Here is a 19,757-nt window from a genome sequence, read left to right on the forward strand (position 1 = left end):
CATCCCCGCCGCCTGCTCCTCCTCTGCAGGCCTGACGCACACCTACCTGTGAAGAACCTGCTGTACTCCTGCTCAATCTTCTGAGCCGTCTCAAACTGCTCTTTGGAATGCCTCTGAGTCACCTTGTCCTTCAGGTAGATGGGGTCTCTCTGCTCCCTGTTGGGACATCCAGGGAACCAGGCTGAGCTTCTCACCTCCCCCCCCGGCCCTCCCTCCTCTTTGCTTCTCTGCCCAGAGTAACAGGGGTCTCCACCACCACAGGGTCCCCGTGGGCTCCCCTGGTAAAGCACAGCCTGCGGGCTCCACGGGGAGCTCCGGGCAGAGAGGGGCAAGGTGGGAACCCCAGTGTGTGCACACAGAGACCAGACACCTCAGCTGGCGCCCGAGTGCAGGTATCAGAAGCCCGGAAGCACAGAAAGGCAAAGTGGAGGAGGGCCTTGGCAAGCCGTTAGCCCAACCCGCACAGAAACTCAAGCCCAGTGGGAGCAAAGGCCCATCCACATCATGAGGCAGCTCCCGGCAGAGCTGGACCCAGGCCAGGCCACCCAGTTCCTGTGCTGTTGTGAGTGCCCAGCTGAGAGGCAGGAGAAGGGGAAAGGGGCTGGGAGTCAGGAGGGGAGACAGAAAAGCTGGACCTACTCAGGGAGGGGCGGCAGCATCCAAACAGCACGGAGAGTGGAGGGCTGTGCTGGCTTCACACGCCTGGCTCAGTGTGAGATGGGGGCTCGAGGGGAAGGCCGCTCCTACATGGGATGCCTATTTCAAGGCCAAGGGGCCCCCCGCCCCACGGCTGTGAGCCAGCAGCGCCTCCCCAGCAAGGCCCCAAGCCAAGCCCCTGAGGAGCCTGTCACCTACTTGATGTGTTTGGCGCTCTTGTAGTGGATGAAGATGACGATGGGGTAGATGTGCATGTGGTGCAGCCGCTCAATGGCGTGGGGGGCGACGTCCAGGAGACAGTGCCGGTTCTGGGGGGAGGGAGAGAGTGAACACCTGGGCAGGTGTGTGGCCGGGGCCTCGGGAGCACTGGACACTCCAGCCTTCCTCTGCTACCGATGGGCCCCACCCCTCCCCTGACACTGCCCTGCCTTGCCCTGTAAGTGAACATACAAGGTTCTACCAACGAACGAGGCAGCAAAACCAGTCTTTCGTTAAGACCACACATGATACACAGAGGGGAAACCTCATCTGGGAAAATCTCTCCCCACAAGCCGTCAGCTGTGATGATGGTCCAGTCTGGGAACCAGGGCCAAGCGGGGTCTGGACGACCCCACTCCAAACTCCCTTTCCTGCCTTCACCCAGATATAGGAAAGCGCTTCCTAAAGCGCTACCCCACCTGGCCTCAGAAACCTTACTTCTGCCAGTCTGGGCAAAAGAAGATGCGGAGACTCGGCGGGGGGGCTGAAGCAGGAGAGGGGGAGTGTGGGTCTTTGCATGGCTGTGATTGAAATGCATCCCATGGATCCCCTGAGCCTCCAGGCAGAGTACGAGCCAAAGGCAGGCCACGGGCACCCTGAAAGCTCCACTGAGGGGGTCCACCCTTTGGCAGGCTTCCCGACGTCCTGGGGCACCCCTGACTGGAGCTCGTCCACTTTAACTGGGCAGTCTGCACTGACAGCTGTAAGAAGTCAACTCCCTCACGTAACAGGAGGGATCCAAAGCCTGGTGGGGTAAACTGACCACCCAGGAAGGATGCAGCCCAGAAAGCGCCCACATCCTCAGACTTGTGAGGGATGCTTTTCCAAAAGATTTCCCCAGTTCCCCTCATACTACCTGGCAAACAGACCCCAGCATGTTCACAAGCCTAAAGGCCCATGGCAACGGCTCTTATCCTTGCAGGGTCGTGGCCCTGATGGAAGCCGTGCCCCTGTCCCTAGAATAAGGCACATCAGCTCAGCACACAAGCTCAGCAGAGGCATTCTGGGACCCTGTTGTAGAAACCCCTGCGAGGGGCCTTTCCTAGAGTTCAAAGCTGTCGTCAGAGCCCCTCAGAGAGGGAGAGGTGACACATGCACAGGGCGACTTTTGCCCAGGACTAGCTTCCTACTCACGAAAGCGGAAGCACAAGAAGCAACGGGGGCCAGCCCCCTGTAGGTTAACTCAGACTAACGGGACACAGGCGAGCTCATGAAGGTCCGAGAGACATGCAGGGCAGATGTGCAAAGGTACAGAGCCCGGACACACACTGGGGTCCAAACCCCGGACTCAGAGAGGCGCCCCCATCCCTTGGTCTGAAGCAACAGGTACCTTTTCTGTGATCTCCTTTATGGAAGCCACTGTGGTCACGTCAAAGTGGCCACTCCTCCGCTTATAGTCGACAAACAGGCAGTCTTTGACGCCCCGCTCGATGGCCTGCTGGGAGGCCTTCATCACCTCTGCAAAGCACAGACACAGGAATCAGGAATGCCCTGGCACCATGAGCCGTCACTGCACGGGCCAGGAAGAACGCTGCGCAGAAGAGACTTTAGGGACCCAGCCCTGCTGTCCTCGCTCCCGGACAAAGAACCAGAGGCTGCACACTGATCTGAGCCAAGTCCAGGGGACTCTGAAACATCCTGGGATCCATGCCCGGGAACAGGGGGATGAACACAAACACAGGGACAGACACAGCCCAGCAGGCACGTGGGCATCCCTTACCAAGGGGGCATCTGCAGAACTTGCCGGGCACCTCGTTCACGAGCATTTCCTTCACCACATCCAGTAAAGGCCCCAGGATCAAGACGGGCCTCAGGGAAGTGCAGTCCACCTTCTGGACCCGCTGATAGGCAAGGCTCACCGAATCTGAGGGAGAGAGGGGAGCAGTGTCACGGACACCCACCTGGAGCAGAGGGAGGAAGGGGAGGGGCTGGGGACCCACGGCTCCCCTGACCTTGCTTTTACCCCAGGAAGGCCCACCTCCTTCACTCCACAAATCCGGAGCCAGCTACCCTGGTTTGCCTGGGACTTGCCCAGTTGTAGCACTGAGAGTCCCATACCCCGGGCACACCGGGGCCCGGCCGCTCCTGGAGTCCAGCACAGTGTCCCTGCTCCACGGACACCCAAGACACTGCAGCACTTCATCCCGCTCAAATGCTTCCGTGTGTGTCCAATGCGCCCTCCCCTCACCCCTAGTATATATTCTCTGCTCTCTAGAGAGGCAACCTCCCCTGAGGTAGGTGTGGTCATGTGACCCAGGCCTGCCCCGTGGGGTGAGCACACTCTCCCCCTTCCCATGAGCTGAAACGGACAGGACCGGGTGCAGTGAGCCAGCTCTGATCCTGCAGATGGGAACAACCCTCAGGAAATGACAGAGCCACAGGACAGAAGGGACCTGGCTCCCTTATGATCCCCAGAACAGAGCTGCCTCCCAGGGATTCCCCCCACCAGCTCAGACTTTTATGTGGCAGGGAAATAAGCTTCTTACCACACTTCAGCCATTGTTGTCTGGTCTCAGTTACAGCAGTCAAACCAATATCCTAGTTGATACATGTAGTAAAAACCTCCCCTTCCACCAAATGAATAAAAAAATCCTTGCAGGAAGTGACCGCCTAAAAATCAGCAAGCAAATATCTTCTTGGCACCTCCCCTGTACCAATCGCTGTGCCGGCATCTCGGAAACACTTTTAAAAAGAGTAGAAAGCACAGTCCCTGCCACTGCAGAGCTCACGCTCTAACCAGGCTCACCGACGGCAACAGGTAAGAAACAAGACAACCGTAGTACAAGAGTTGCCTGCCAGCTCCAGGCAGCGGGACAAGAAGCCTCACCCTCGGCGGGGGGGGGGGGGGTGGGGGGGTGGGAGTGGCGATGAGGAGGGGCAGAGCTGAGGGGAGGGTCGCCTGAGGTGGGCTTGTGAGGAAGGGTCAACGAGAGGTCCGGCCCGGAAGGCCCGTGACTAGGAGATGAAGGAAGACGGACCAGATGGCAGAGCTTTAGAGGTGAACACACAGGGTGGTGCTCGGTGCAGCCTCAGCTCCACAAGCGCCGAGCTCACAGGCAGAAGCGCACACATTTTTTTGGTCTGATGATTATCCAGGCACGTCTATATCGCTTCCTATACAGCATTTCTCAACCTGGTGACCAGGTGATCCGTTATTAAAGCAGGGGGAGGGTTTGGTGATCACATTCACTGTCCAAGACCCCCGCATACTTGTGACTGAAGGCTCTGTGGAGTCCCAGGGCAAAGAACTTCCTCCAGGAAGAGATAAAAACACCCCCTCTTTTAAAACTTTGAACATTACAGATAAAGCCAGGCATCCTCTCCAACACCTCTTCTCCAGTCCTGGTCGTCAACAGTTTCCTCATAACCACCGTCATAGTTGGTTATAAGGATATAAAGTACATCCTCTTCCAGGTGTCATTCTCACATGTTGACTTTTACAGGCTCAAAACACCTAGAAACTATGTTATGTATGTCCACGTGCTCAACAAAAATGACAAGATACATTTTGTATCATGATACATGCAAAAATACAGGACACATGCAACATTCCGCAACTCCCTCTTCTACTCAGTCTTATGCTTCCGAACCGCATCCCTGGTGATGCACATTGATCTCCCTAGCTCCTTCTGAACACCCTACGGGATGGATGCCCTGCACCTATTTATCCATTTCCCTGTGTACGGACACTAAGTCACTATGTCTTCAACTTAACTTGAACAGAATCATCTTCTCCCCTAATGATTATTAACATTCCACACTGAGGGGCACCAATTTAGAAGATTCCTTTTCCTCCCCGAATAATCTGCTCTGTCAGAAGTCCTCATAGTTACAGAATCATCGGGGGCTACAGAGCATCTCGCAAGCACTAAATCCAACAAGAGTCAGAGGTCCAGAGAAAATGAAAAACTCCCTGGGAAGGGTAAATATACAGACAAATAGACAATCTGGAAGTAACCTAATGTAGTTATGAAAACTGCTTTTTAAACTGGTATAGATATTAAAACCAAAAGCATAAAGGTAATAATAAAACTACGCTAATGTTCACATAATGTAAAAAGGATGTAATTGGTATCATCCATAACATAAAGGGGGTGGGGGGGTCGGGATCCCAGAGATGTAAAGTAGAGTTTTTATATAGGATTGAAATTAAGCTACCATCAGTTTACAATGAATTGTTATAACCTTAAGATGTTTTATGTAACTGCAGTGGTAGCCAAAAATAAAATATCTATAAAATATACACAAAGGGAAATGAGAAGGGAATCAAAACATGTCACTATAAAAATTAAAAAAAAAATCAATGAAATACAGAAGGCGGCAGCCAAGGAGGAAAAGATAGACAAAAAAGCAACAAGACATACAGAAAACAACTAACAAAATGGCAATAGTAAGTCCTTCCATATCAGTAATTACTTTAAATATAAATGGATTAAATGCCCCAATTAAATGACGCAGATTGGCTGAATGCATAAATAAAAAAGATCCAACTATATGCTGTCTACAAGAGACTCACCTAAGCTCTAAGGTCATTCATAGGCTAAAAGTGAAAGGATAGGAAAAAAAATAATTCATGCAAACGGGCACCTAAAGAGAGCAGGGGTGACCACAGCTGTATCAGACAAAATAGATTTTAAGACAAAAACTGCCACAAGAGACAAAGAAGGACATTATAGCATGATAAAAGGGTCACTTCTCCAGACAGATACAACGATCATAAACATATATGCACCCAACATCAGACTTCCCAAATAAGTGAAGTGGACACTGATGAAACTGAAGGGAGAAACAGACACCAACACAGTATTAGTAGGGGACTTCAATACCCCACTTTCAGTTATGGATAGTACCACCAGACAGAAGATCAATAAGGAAACAGCACTTGAACAACACCACAGACCAATGGACCTAACGGATTCCCCCCTAGAGCCTCCACGGGAGTGTGGACCTGCCAGCACCTTGATCTTGGCCCAGTGGTACTGATTTTGGACTTCTGGCTTCCAGAACTGTGAGAGAATAAATGTATGCTGTGCTGACCACAAAGCTTGTGACATTTGTTACAGCAGCCCCAAGAAACAGATACACAATGAAAGCCAGAAGACAATGAATTATATCTTTAAAATGTGTAAGTAAAATATCTACCTATCTAAAACTCTATATCCAGTGAAAAATCTCCAAAACGATGGGAAAATAGACCAAAAAAACAAAAAATTAGAGAATTTGTCACCAACAAACCTGCATTACAAGAAATGCTGAAGGTCACCATAACATCAAGAAAATGGTAGTTATATGAGGTAAAGGATGTGTTAAACTAACCTTATTGTGGTAAACCGTTTGCAACATGTACACCTATCAAATTATCATCCTGTACACCTTAAACTCACACAATATTATGTGCCAGTTATATCTCAATTAAGATGGAAAAAAAAGAAATGCTGAAGGGAGTGTTCAGCTGAAAGAAAAGATCAGAAGGAAAGAGAATTGCAGGAAGGAATGAAGAATAATGGAGAGGATAAATATAAGTGAATAACTGACATGCAAATCAGTAACACTGTTGGATTTAAAATATATGTAAAATGAAAATGATAATGCAAAAGGTGGGGGGGAGGTAAAGAAGTCGTCACAGTGCTCTGATGTTTTAGAATTAATAGAGAAGCGGTCAAAGCAATGATTCATGTTAGCAGTAGGTCAGAGATATATATCATGAGGGTTGCTGGAATCTACCCCCCCACCACCACCAAAGAGTAAAACAAAATGATTAACTAAAAACTAACAGATGGGGGGACAGAATAATAAAAATGCTGGATTAATCCAAAAGGAAGAAAAGGAAGTGAAGGGAACATAAAACAGGCAGGACAACAGAAAACAAACTGGAAGACGGTAAATATATCAGTCATGATTTAATCAGTGATTAAACACTCTGATTAAACAAGAAAGATTGTCACAGGTGTGTTCAAATTGTGAAAACGTCTCAGGATGTACACTTTTCTGTAGACGTATGTGCGCTTTTCTATACATATATTATATCTCAATAAAATGAAAAAAGATGAAGTATCACAGTGGGTTGAAAAAACCCTACATGCTGCCTACAGAGCCACGTAAATATAAAGCTACAGAAAAGTATAAAAGGATGGAAAAAGACAAACTATGCAAACACTTAACCAAAGGAAAACTGATGTGTTAATAATACTTAAACAAAATAGACTTTAAGGCCAGAAACATTTATAGACATAAAGAAGGACATAATGATAAAAGAGTCAATTTAACAGTAAGATATAACAATTTAGAAATAACAATTTAAAGACCACTTCAAAATACATAATGAAAGAAAAGAAAAAAAAAACCCACTGAAGAACTGAAAGGAAGGCTAGACACATGGCTGTTTTCCAAAGACATCCACTAGACATACACCAGATACACCAGAGATGGTATCTACAGAAGAAAAGGGAAGGGAGAATCAAGCAACTATTACTGCCAAAAGGTGAAGAGTCTATTTTACATTTAAAAATGTAAAAACCCACTCTTAGCTCGAAGGCCATATAAAAACAGCCAGACTTGACCCATAGGCTATGGCTTGCCAACCCCTGTCCTCACTGACAGTGACCTGTGGGCCATGAACAAAGGTGGGACTCACTCAACTCACTGTGACTAAGGCCCTAACTGAAACAATAAATAAGGAAGGAGAGGAGGAGGAAACCAGCTGTCCCACCTTCTGAGGCCCACTGCCACCTCCACACCCTGCTAGCAGGGAGGACACACCTTCTAGGACAGTGGACACACACGGGGGTCCTCGGAGCAGCATTCACAGGAGGCTCCTGCTTCACAGGACAAATGAACCCTTCCACGGGGCAATCTGCCAAAGGATGTCTGATGCTGCCTAATACGCAACTCCAGGACTGGGTCAGCACCTGGCCCTGGGAGGATCTTGGAAGAATGGACACAGGAGGGGACTTCCCTGGTGGCGCCGTGGTTAAGTATCCGCCTGCCAATGCAGGGGACGCGGGTCGGATCCCTGGACCAGGAAGGTCCCACATGCCACGGAGCAACTAAGCCCGTGCGCCACAACTACCAAGCCTGTGCTCAAGAGCCCGTAAGCCACAACTACTGAGCCCACGCACCAAAACTACTGAAGCCCGCACGCCTAGAGCCCGTGCTCCGCAACAAGAGAAGCCACCGCCGTGAGAAGCCCACGCGCCGCAACTAGAGAAAGCCCGCGCGCAGCAACGAAGACCCAACGCGGCCAAAAAAAATAAGAAAAAAAGAATGGACACACACAGGAGTAAGGCCAAACAAGGCCAAAGATCTGCACAGTGGCCCTTGGTCACCAGCAAGCAGCCAGTAATAACCCAAAAACAAACTGGAAGCAATGCACTGGGCAGAGACTGCATTTTGCACACCCAGTACCCGTCTTTTCTTTATTCCTTACTAACAGAACCTGCATTACTGAAGCCAGCAGGTCACCAGTGAAAGTCCTGCCTTCTCAGCCTCCCTCGCAGACTGAGCGGCCAATGAGGAATACGTGGGAGACCAAGGGTGGGGTTTCCAGGTAAGCTGTTTAAAGAGGCACACTTTTGCCGTGCCCCTTCCTCCTCCCCGCTGCCTGAACGTGGACGTGATGGCAGAAGCTGCAATGACCATGGGAAGACCTTGAGGTCTTCCAAGCCACACCCTACAGGTGGTAGACACTCTGAAGACAGTAGCACCGCCATCCCAACCCAGACACACATCCCTGGGTCAGTTATGTGTCAAAGCAAAGCAAACTTCTATCTTGTTTAAGTCACTATGGTGAGGCTCCTGTGGTCAACAGCACACCTCATCCTGCGAGCCTGCTGGAGAAAGCCAGCCCAGCCACTTGCCTTCAAAGAGTGGAATGGAGTCGTTGGAAAAGGTGTCCAAGGCAAGGAGGTCTCTCCCATCTTTGGACCCGCTGCGTTTATGCTTATGTTTCCTTCGAAAGAAGGACCTGCGTGCAGCCGCCGAGAGCGTCTTTGCGGTGGTGCTGTCATCCTTGACTTCAGACATGCTGAGCCTCCGGGAGAATTCTTGGTCCATCCTGTGGACAAGAGTACAGCAGTGCTGCTGAGGGCGCAGGGACCATCACCTCCCCGCATGCCCAGCCACGAGGAGAGCCAGAGCTGGGACTCCAGGCTCCTCCCACATTCTCTACAGGTTTCCTGGCCGCTTCACCACCCACGCTACTGAGGACGCCATGGTACCACTGCTGTGAGGGTGATACACACACACCAGTGCTGGGCAAGCTCTCAGAATACAGGGCCACCTCCTAGAGTCAGACGAGGGTCAGAAGGAGCTGCTAAGACAGATTTCACGCGTGACCACTACAAGTTATGCCTCCTGCCACCAAGAGGAACGAAGCACAGATAGACACTGTAACACAGGAAGAACCTTGAAAAACATCATGCCAAGGATAAGAAGCCAGTCAAAAAAGACCATGTGCTATATGACTCCATTCACGTGAAAGTCCAGACAGGGAAGTCTACAGAGACAGAACGATCAGTGGTCGCTCAGCGTTGACAGGAGGGGGCAGGGCAGACAGAAAGACAAGGCGGGGCAGCTAACGGGGCTTCTTCCTGTGGTGACGAAAATGTTCTCAAATTGACTACGGTGATGGTTGCACATCTGTGAAAATACTAAAAGCCAGTGAACTGTACACTTTGGGTAAATTGTATGGTATGTGAATCATGTCTCAACAAACCTGTTAAAAACAAAAAAGTGCTGTCTCCTAAGTTGCCCCTGTGCTTCTGTATAGCACTGACTTAAGTACAGCACTGACCTACACTAGGACCAAAATTGCTTTTTGGACAAGCAATCGTGGCAAAACGTACAGACCAGAAGCTGATACGAGCATCAGTATAAACCCCCATGAGCCCCAGCCCGCATCCCATGGGGCATCCCCACAGGTGCCGCCCGCCCCAGCCCCAGGCCCAGACTCGAGAACACTCACACGTATTTGCTGGGGATCTGCCCGCGCTGGATCTTCTGGGCATTCTCATCCAGCTGCCAGGCCATCCAGGACCCAAATGAGCCCTGGGGCAAGGTGTCATCCACGTAGAGGATGTCATCTTTCTTAAAGCTCAGCTCATGCTCCACCTCTGCCAGCCGCTCATAGAGGGCCCTGGACCGGGCAATGGAGAGGGCAGGTCAGGCCGCTGGCTGCCCTTTGCAGCCATTCTCCTAGAGCCGCTCTCCTGCTCTGAACTTTCCCCAGACCCCAGAGGCTGTTCAGGACCAGCCTCTCCCCAGCCTAGCAGTGGTTCCCAAAGAGGGGAGCCCAGGCTCTACATGACAGGACAGAGACTGCCCTTTCCTCCCCCGAGACCAGGCTCCCTGGAGACAAGGGCTGCCTCATGCCCATCACATAAAAGACTTCTTGCCAAGGACCAAGGCCGTTATCTCCATTCCAGATGGGCCTTTCCCATTTGCGTCCCTCCCCTGAGTCAAAGCTGACGGTTCCTACAGACTAGAAACTTCCCAGAAGGGAAACATGCCATCCTCAACTGAGGAGGGGTTCCCTAGAGACAGGGACCCCCACCCCCCGACCTCACGGTACACGGTCGATCAGTGCTTTCCATTCTCGTGTGGCCTCAGATCTTAGGGGACATGAAGAAAGCTGAGCACCTCCCAGAAAACGCCCGACTCAGACACACACCGCATATAGTACTTCGGGGTACCGTGGATGCCTTGACACCCACACACGCTGCAGAAGGATCTGCAGACCTGGGTCAGAGGAGTCCGGGAGAGGAGCCTAGCCCACAGGAAAGTGAGGCTCTGTGGTCTCAAACTTCCCCACCAGGCCCTAAACCCTAAAGAGGGAGCCCATCTGGCCCTGGGAGCTTTCGAGGGTTTTTCTAAGTCATAAGCATCTCGTCGTGAGCTTCCAATTTGGGGCCCAAGTAATAATGCTCACGGCCCCACCCTTTGGGGGCAAGAAACATGGGGACATTCACAGGGAACAGCCTTCACCGAAAGTCCCTCCCCTAGCCCCAAGTCCCCGGCAACCCTGGCCACTGGTACCTGATATAGAAGCTGTCGCCAGGCAGGCCCTTGACCTTGGTGAACTCCTCAGGGCGGTACTGCACCTTCAGGCGGACGCTGTCCTTGGGCTTCAGCATCTCCACATAGACCTCCTCCACCGTCTTGTTGCGCACGTCCAGACCACCGTACTACCCAGAGACGGAGGACAGGGGTCAGAGGGCAGAAGCTGGGCATCTTGGGCACCCGCGAGAGGCCAGGTGTAGGGTAAGGGTGAGACTCAGCATCCCGTTCACTGGGCATCCATCTGCCCCACCTCCGCAGGTAAGGCTGAGTCCTCTGTTGAGTGTCTGCTCTACCCTCAACAGCTGCTCCCAGGAGAAACCCTGTTCTAGTCCCCCCGCAAGTAAGGCTTATTGGAAACACAGCCCTTCACCTTGCTTATGCTCCTTGCTATCTTTGAGTACCTACGACCCACCTCCCCCGCCCAACAGGAGACCCAATGAGCGGGAGATGGCCCTCGCCATCAGACCAGTCCTGAGTCCTCCCACTGACAACAGCAGAGCATCTCCCCTCCGGACACCAGTGCCCAAGCCAGGGCCCCCCTGCCTGCTTCCCCATGATCTACCCAGCAGGGGTCTGGGCGGCATCCAACACCCACACAGAGCAGTCGCCAGCAGAGGCTGTGCTCCTCCACCTCCTGTGCCAACTGAGACGGTGGCAAGCCCGACGTGTGGGCGGAGAGCAGCCCGGCTGCTGCTCAGAGGGCGCAGAACTCACCTCAAGGACGAGGTCCCCAGGCACGAGGCCGTCGGGGCCCTTGGCAGGACTGTCGTCCTCCACCTCGGCCACGAACACCCCATGCAGGTTCCCACCACATAAGTGCACGCCAAGCTCCAGCTGGGACTTCTTGATGAAAACAACTCGTGGTTCTGGGGTCTTCTTGGTGGCATCTCCCACCATCCTTATGGGGGGGAAAATGAAGCTCTTCAATTGTGCACAGGGAGGGAGGAACACATGAGAAAGATGAAACAGTGGTGACGCCCTAACCGTTTTCTGCTGCCCGCCCCCCGCCACGGTCTCACGAGCTCTCAGAACCACAGGAGCCGGGAGGCGGGCCGACACAGCCTCTAGTTCTAGTGACCCGGTTTGTAGGCAGGATGCCGAGGTTTGGTAGAGGTGAACACATGACCCCGGGTCACAAAGCCACTTGGGAACAGAGTGGAAATCAACACCCCTGCTTTCCAGCCCAGCTGTCCATCACACACCATGGGCTATGTCTTGCCCACCTGGACTGCACTGGTTTTCCTAACTCTATTCTCCTGCAGAGAACTGCAGAGCCAGGCTCACCATCCAGGGCACAACTCATCCAACAAATGTTTACTGAGCAGCTTCTATGGCCCAGATGGCACTAAACCAAGAAGCAGGGCCCCTTGCCATCAAGGAACTCACAGCACAGGGACACTGAAAGGCTGGCAAACAAACTGAGTGAAGGAGACGGGACAGCAACGGAACTGAATGAGCAGGACCTCAGCAGGGGAGCCAGCCGGTGACGAAAATTTTGCTGCAGGTAAGTGTAGCCATAATGGGCACAGTGAACGGTCACAAGTAGGAAAGCCCTGAAGATGCCCCAGCTTCCAGCCTCAAACTTCTGTGAACAGTCCATTAAAGTCGTACCCGAGAAAGGGCTCTGTCCAAGACTGAAGAGTGACTGCCTCAGGACCCAGCCTGTGTGACCCTCCCCCACCTCCCCGCCAGCCCCTGCCCACACTAATGCCGCTCCCTCCTCCGGACATCTCTTCACGCTCGCCCTTTGCACGGCTAACCCCTCCTCATCCTGTGATGAGCTGTGGCTTAGCTGTCACTGCCCTGCCATGCTCCTCATGACTGTTCCATCGTGGCCCCTGGCGCCCCTCCCAGCACTCTGGCCGTGCTGCACATGCCTGGACACTGGTCTGCCACCCTCAAACCTAGAGCTCCTTGGGGGCAACACTGCTGTTGATGGCCAGAAACTGGGGCCTGGCTGGGGGATGACCGTGGGATTCTGTCTAAGGACAGAACCAGAAAACAAGTGAGTGAGAAAAGGAGGAGAGAAAGAAAAAAGGCAGAGCTAAGAATGAGTCAGTGAGAAAACGAGAGAAAAAAAGGGAGAGAGGGCAGGACGGAGGGAGGAAAAAAGAACTGGCGTGCTCCCCACCCCAAATCCTGACAAGCCGGTGTGCTGTCTGCAGCGCAGGGCGGCGCTGGGACCCACGCCCCTCAGGGGATGTGCTTGGGCCCCAACAATGACCCCCCGGACCCACCCCACTCAGCCAAGGTGCACGGATGGAAGGCTCATGGCATGCATCTGCTGACCTGGAGCTGGGGGTGCTCTGCTTGGCCGGGGGTGTGCCAGGGCCCTCGTCCTGCTCCATCAGTGGGTCAATGACAGAGGGATGCTCCGGGGTGGTGGCACCGCTGCCCTGGAGAGTGGAGTGGGGACTGACAGGGTCCAGGTGGGAGCTGGGGACAGAGGACAGGAAGAGTGAGGAGTAGCATGCAGCCGGCTGGAGCCACCCCATCTCTGGTGGTGACCAGGTCTGGGACGTGAACAAGGACCAGGTCACGCAGCTCTGTGACCCGAACCCTGAGGAGAGCAGGCGCCTCAGGAGCCTGGACTCGGTCACCCAGCTGCAGGATCTGCCTGTCCTCAACTCGGGGATCCTCTACAAAGGGGTCAGCCTGGGGACCCATGAATTCACTGTTCTCTTTTCCTCTGCATGTGCATTTCAGCCCTTCCCTTCACAGGCGCTGCACGGCAGGGGCACATCTCACCCTTTCCTCACCTGTCCTGCCACCCACAGCACACAGGCAGATGGGGGCAGGTGTCCAGTGTCTGCTCGTGGAGTGGGGCCAGACCACTCTGTGGGAGCGTCCGCCCGGGGCCGCAGCTCCTGCCTGCTCCACATACCCATGCCGGGGCTTCCTGCTGCACGCGGGACCCAGCCACCTGTTTCCACACCCTATTTCAGGAGGGAAAACCATCCCTCCATACGTCCCTTCTCCAAAACCCAGGGCTGGTCGACGACTCTCTCATGGCAGCAGAATCCCCAGAATTTGCAGCTGGCACGCAGGTCTCCCCACAGCGAGCCACGCACCCGCCGCACCCGTCTCTCTTCCTGCGGCCCCCGTGCCCCCTAGGAGGCCAGGGCCTCACCTGGACCGGGAGTGGCCGCTCAGTTGGTGCATGTGTGGGTTGTACTGGGCCAGGATGGTGATGGTGTCGCACTGCTGCCCGATGATGAGGCGGGCCTGCTGCTCCGTGGCGCTCCGCAGGTTTATGCCATTGAACTAGGAGACACCGGGAGCGGGCTCAGTGATGGGAGAGGAGGGCGTGGAGGAGGGCCTGGGGACTCAGGAAGGGAGGAGAGGAGAGGAGAGGAGGGAGAGGACGGCAGCTCCCGCTCACCTCAAGTAACTGGTCCCCGTACTCAAGGCCGGCCTGGTGAGCGATGCTCCCCCCAGTCACCTTGGAGACGTAGACACCGCCCTTCTCCCCGCTCACGATGGAGATGCCCAGCGGCTCCGAGCCCTTCTGCAGCTTCACATGGCGTGGCTCCTCCACGTAGGGCCTTGGAAGAGAGCCAAGAGTTTTGGGGACTCAGGCTCAAAGGAAAGGTCTGGGGAAGATCTGAGGTCAGGCATGCAATCACTACGCAGAAAGGGCCAGGGAGCACAGACGCTCCTATGGTGACACAGCTGGATGGGAACACGATGAAGTCCACCTTTGTACGACGGTGATACACAACCCCATGCAATACAGACACGACCTCCCACCCGCGGATGGACACAGAAGCACCCAGTCCCAAAGACACCAAGAAGGGTCTGTGTGAACTATAAACACTGATACCCGCGGGGAAAAGGCACGCAGGTTTCCCTAACAGGAGAGGAGTGGCCTCGCAACGTGCAACGTACAAACCTCCAATGGGGTCTCAAGATGCCCTTGGGGCAAAAGGACTGCTTTCTGGGGTGACATTCACCCAAGAAGGGGCAACATTAAATACCAGTTTTTATATTTACCGGGACACAGAGGATGCAAAATGATCATGAGATTAAGCTGCTGCAAACCGGAGGCACTAAAAAGGGAGCGGGGAGGCTGGGAGCAAGGCGGCACCATGCACCCGCTGGCGCCGGGGAGCCGCCCACCGCACCGCGGGGGATAAGGGGCGCAGGGGGGGCTGGGGTGGGGACCTCCTGTTGGGCCAACCTCACGCTCCTCAGGGAGGAGGACCTGGGCCTGGCAGCCACAGGCAGTCTCAGGAGGGATCTGTGGTGGTGGAGGCATCTGGAAGGTGCAAAAGGTTAGAAAGCAGAGCGGGGGTGATCGGAGGAGGAAGACAACCACAGACGCCTGGAACGTGACAGACAGACAGACAGACAGACAGACAGTTAAGTGACCCCGAGCCGCCAGGACCCCTGCTGCATGCTGCCCGAGCTCCTCCTCAGGACAAGACTGCAGCCAAAGGCCAGGGGAGGGGACAAGCAGAGCGCCACCCCCGAGGGCTCCCTCCTCCAGAGCACATGTCAGGGAGGGGTGGGGGGGTGGTCCACGTGCTGAAGGGCAGGCAGGCAGAGGGGGGCCCTTTGGGAGGGAATCCTTACTTTTTAATCTCCCGAATGATTTAAAATTTTTATAATATGCACAAGAGTTTTGTCAGAACAATAAGGCTGCTTTGTAAAAGAAGCTCATAAAGTATACTTAACACTACAAACAGCTTAAAACATAACACTAAGGAGGAAGTTTATGTAAAACAACATAAATAAAGCATGTATTTAAACTGTATACACACACACACACCTCAGAAGGTGAAATAACAGCAACTGAACCTCGGGCTGATGAGATTATGTGACTTTTTTTCTTTCTACTTTTCTCGTTTTCCCAGTTTTCTATAATGATAGTTAACTTGAGACTGAGAAAAAGAGGGACTATTTTTAGTAAGTAACCCATTCTTCAGTCAGGTCACACATGTTAAAGTTTATGTCACCTAAGCGCTGTGAAGGCAGGAATCACCGACACTGACACACACACTCGCTCACACACACACCGGTTCTCTGTGCACCGCGGAGAAAGCTAAGGGGATGTCTGAACCGCACGTGATAAGGCCCCTGCTGCTTCTAAGGAGCCCCCTTCAGTGGGGGGAAAGTCTTGTTCTCTCAGTGACCTGAGCTGGGGGGTTCAGTAAAACCTCACACCGCCAGGGCCGGTTTGTGCTCCTGTCTGCACGATGCAGGTGAGGCTATCATGAACACGTCCACGTGAACTGTGCTGACTCCCCTGGGGGCCCAGGTGCCTTGGCGGTTATGGGTACACTCTGTTCTCCAGTATACACTTGCTAGGTGTGCTGTCTTAACAGGTTCAGATCGTAAATGAGATTTTCTTAACTATGGGCCCACCCAGCAGCGTCTCTCCCATGGCTTGCAGCTACAAGGGCCCTCAGCTTTCTGGGTGTAAGTGGAGGAGAGTAGCTCTAGTCCTAGATTCTAAGTGATTAGATAAAGGTAAGTTCAAGTTTAATCCAATCTCCCACTAGGATCTAGACAGAACCCTTTAAATATATAGATACGATCTGGTAAATCCCACTCTGAAGAACACCAGCGGTGGATGGGGAACGTGCAGAGCTTGTGCAGGAAGGGACCAGCCCTGAGAGGAGGCACGTCTGGACTGACAGCTGAGATCGGCCTGCATTTCAAAACGAACCAATAAATGGCTAAGCTGTACATGTATGCTTCACACACTCTTTTCCTATGTGTATTTTATCTCACAATAAAAAGCTTGGGGGGCAGGGGGAGGGAGCAAGCGATACAGCTGTGTTCTGGGGCCAAAAAGAAAAGGATAAGAAGGAGTCCTGGGACTTCCCTGGTGGTCCAGTGGTTAAGACTCCACTCTTCCACTGCAGGGGGCAGGGGTTTGATTCCTGGTTGGGGAACTAAGATCCTGTATGTCGCGTGGCGCAGCCAAAAATTAAAAAAAAAAAAAAAAAAGAGTCCTGATTCTAATTAGTATAGGCTAGTCACTAACCATGTGACCACAGACCACTCCAACTTTCTGGCCTCAGTTTCCTCATCTTTAAAATGGGGCCGATGATGATGCCGCTGATCACAGGGTTATGTGAGGATTTCACGACTTATTACGTGGAACGTGCTTAAGCAAGGGCCTGGGAAGCAGTGAACGGCATCACTCCATCACGGTCACTGTCAGGTCGTCCCCAGCATCACGTGCTGGAGCCCCCCTCCTCCCATGGGCACTCAGTGGAAGGAGCTCACCCTGCTCCTCCAACTGGCCATCCACGTGCGCCCCTCCTCCTGCATCACGTGTCCACAGGACTTCCTCGTGACGTCCTGGAGCAAGACACCAGGGGATGCTAGGCGACCCAAACGCCTGCAGCCTCACCGGAGGTCAACTCTGTCGGAACTCCCCAAACCGCACCACGCCCGGGGCCGAGGGCGCGGCCGAGCGCTGGCCCGCTACAGCAGCGCGCCATCCTCCCCTGTGCCCACTCACCTGTCCTTTCTGCGCTCCCCGAGGGCCGCGGGGTTGACGGCAATCCTGGGCAATGTGGCGGCTGAGGTCTGGGATGGGCTACAGGAGGACAGGCCTTCGACATTCAGAGGAGACTGCGGCGGAGTGCTGCACTCCGAATGGGACAGCGAGCCTGCCGAGAGGGGTGGGTGAGGCCCGGGCCTGCACCTCCGCTCCCGCAGCCCGGACGCACGGCCATGCGTGCAGGTGCCTCATGTCTCGCACTCCCCCCTGCATCTCCCGCCAGGGCCCGGGTCCTGGCCCCGCCAGCATGACTGATGGCTGAGACAGGGAGCGAACTGTGAGCGGTGCCCAGACACCCCACCCTGAGGACGGAGGGGGTCAGCAGGGGGAAGGGCCACTGAGAAGTTCTCACCTCTGTCAGAGCCCACGACAGACCGCGGATATCTTGGCGTTGATGGGATTTTAATGCGTTCTGCCTTAAACTGCAAGTTGCTCGAAGACCCTGTGGTTCCACAAGGGGACAAAACTTTAGGCCTGCAATTAAACAGCGCCCCTCACTCCCTCACCACCATCCTAGTAGTCAGGAAACATACACGGTTATGACAGAATGAAAGTGGGCCCTGCCATTTATCCCCGAGGGGGTCTCAACGTGGAACAGTCAGGGAAAGCAGAGGCCTAGCCCCAGTACGTGAATAAACCGTGCAGGGCTAGGCTGCTTCAGAACAGCATCCCACAAGTCTTGCTTCCAGCCCCGAACAGAGACAGCACCCCACTCGACAGGCGCGACTGCCGGCCCTGTGTCCACAACGCCGGAAGCAGCTCCACCAGAGTCTCTTTGAGACAACTGCTAGCCTCGACTCTGGGGTGCTTTTTCCGTAAGTGATCGGCAACACGACATCCCCCAGAATGACCTCAGGGTCAGGGAGCAAGGCTCCTGGGCCAGGGGTCACCAGAACAACTACACGGCCACTGTGGGAAGCTGCAGGAAGGCCACAGGAAAGGGCTCTGGGTGCAGCGTGGAGCCGGCCTCAGCCCCCAGACGGGAGAGGGGCTGTGTGTGTGGGCCGCCAGGAGGTCTGGGCATGAGGATGCGGGTGGAGATGAAGAAAGGCTGGCGCCTGCTCTGGCGAGAAGGCGCCAGTGGCTCAGTTACCGAGGCGGGCGCTGGAGGGCAGGGAGTTGCACCCGTGGGAGGCTCTCATCTCAGAGCAGTCGCTGCAGGCCCTGGGGCTCAGATCCAGGCTCAGGCGGCCCTGGTGCTGGACACTGTCGAAAAGCAGACAAGTGAGGGGCTCGGGAGAAGGACCAGGTCAGGGTAACAAGTGGCTGGCCACCCTGAGGCCCTCTGCCAGCTCAGGGAGGCCCAGAAGCGGCTCCCAGTCAGCCGAGGACGGTGACTGCCCGCAGCCACACTCAGAGGGCCCTGCAAGTGCCAGGCCAGGACCAAGCTCACTGGGACAGAGGGCTTTCTGCAGGGACGAACAGAGGCTCTGCATCCTGGGCGGGCAGGGAGGGGCAGGACGGCACCGAGGCATTCCCTAGAAGAGCCCGTCCCTGGAAATGGGAGAGCTGAGGGCAGGGAGCCCGCGTTGCCCACGTCAGGCTGGCCCGCATTCAGGCCCAATGATGACCTCTTCTAGCTGTGAGACTACATCTCTTGCCTGCTTAGAGCCTTCCAGTGGTCTTCACTGTACTCAAAATAAAACCCAAACTCTGGGTTTGTGCCCTATGACGTGGGCCTTCCTCCTGACTCACCGTCTCTTTGCCAAGCTCCCCTACGCTGTCCCTGGAGCCCACTGCACCATTCTCAGATGCCCGGGCTGTAGCACCTACAGCCCTCCTTCCTGGAGGCTCCTCCCCAAGTCGTGTACAACTGGCCTCTTCTCAGCCTTCTAGTCACGGCAGCATCCCCCTGCACGGGGCCCTCTCCACCGCCCAATATAACTTGCCACCCTCTTCCAAGTCACAGCCTAGCTTGTCAACACTTTAGGGTCTTTAGGACCATTCAGCACCATCTGGTATCACTCTGTTCTCTTTTTTGGTCGTTCCCCACTCCCCTCCTCGGCCCCGGCCACTTGAACACAAATGCCACAGGAGATGAAGTTTGTCTACCTAATTTTTCACTGTAGCCGTCTAGAACTATAGCAGTCCACGGCATGCAGTCTGTGCTCTATTAAAACCTGTCAAGTAATCGAATGAATGTGTGACCTTGAGCCAATCCATTCATTTTCTTAAGGCTCAGTTCCTCATCTATCAACCAGAGACAGTAATAGTAGGGTGGCTCTGGTGACCAAGTGAGATGATGCTTATAAAGGTCTGAGGACAGTGC

The 19,757-nt window shown here is 54.0% G+C and overlaps 1 protein-coding gene across 9 annotated transcripts in view; it reads right to left on the reverse strand.

Moving 5' to 3' along the window:
- DLG5 (discs large MAGUK scaffold protein 5) overlaps positions 1-19,757 on the reverse strand; it is a 189,964-nt gene that overhangs the window by 72,183 nt on the left and 98,024 nt on the right. For 8 of the 9 annotated variants that reach the window (XM_089897745.1, XM_089897748.1, XM_089897747.1 and 5 more), the window contains 14 exons: positions 18,582-18,694; positions 17,841-17,930; positions 17,447-17,597; positions 14,354-14,516; positions 14,102-14,235; positions 13,261-13,407; positions 11,686-11,869; positions 10,948-11,096; positions 9,878-10,048; positions 8,772-8,968; positions 2,636-2,779; positions 2,246-2,373; positions 856-965; positions 47-156 (listed from right to left, as the gene is read on the reverse strand). In XM_089897745.1, coding sequence (XP_089753871.1) covers positions 47-156; positions 856-965; positions 2,246-2,373; positions 2,636-2,779; positions 8,772-8,968; positions 9,878-10,048; positions 10,948-11,096; positions 11,686-11,869; positions 13,261-13,407; positions 14,102-14,235; positions 14,354-14,516; positions 17,447-17,597; positions 17,841-17,930; positions 18,582-18,694 — 1,991 coding nt within the window. The remainder of the gene's footprint in view (positions 1-46; positions 157-855; positions 966-2,245; positions 2,374-2,635; positions 2,780-8,771; positions 8,969-9,877; positions 10,049-10,947; positions 11,097-11,685; positions 11,870-13,260; positions 13,408-14,101; positions 14,236-14,353; positions 14,517-17,446; positions 17,598-17,840; positions 17,931-18,581; positions 18,695-19,757) is intronic. The other variant, XM_089897749.1, reaches the window with a different exon arrangement.

This window comes from Delphinapterus leucas, chromosome 16 (genome assembly GCF_059928025.1).
Source record: "Delphinapterus leucas isolate spDelLeu-1000000601 "Yukka" chromosome 16, BTC_Dleu_Yukka2, whole genome shotgun sequence".
Classification (NCBI taxonomy): Eukaryota; Metazoa; Chordata; class Mammalia; order Artiodactyla; family Monodontidae; genus Delphinapterus; species Delphinapterus leucas.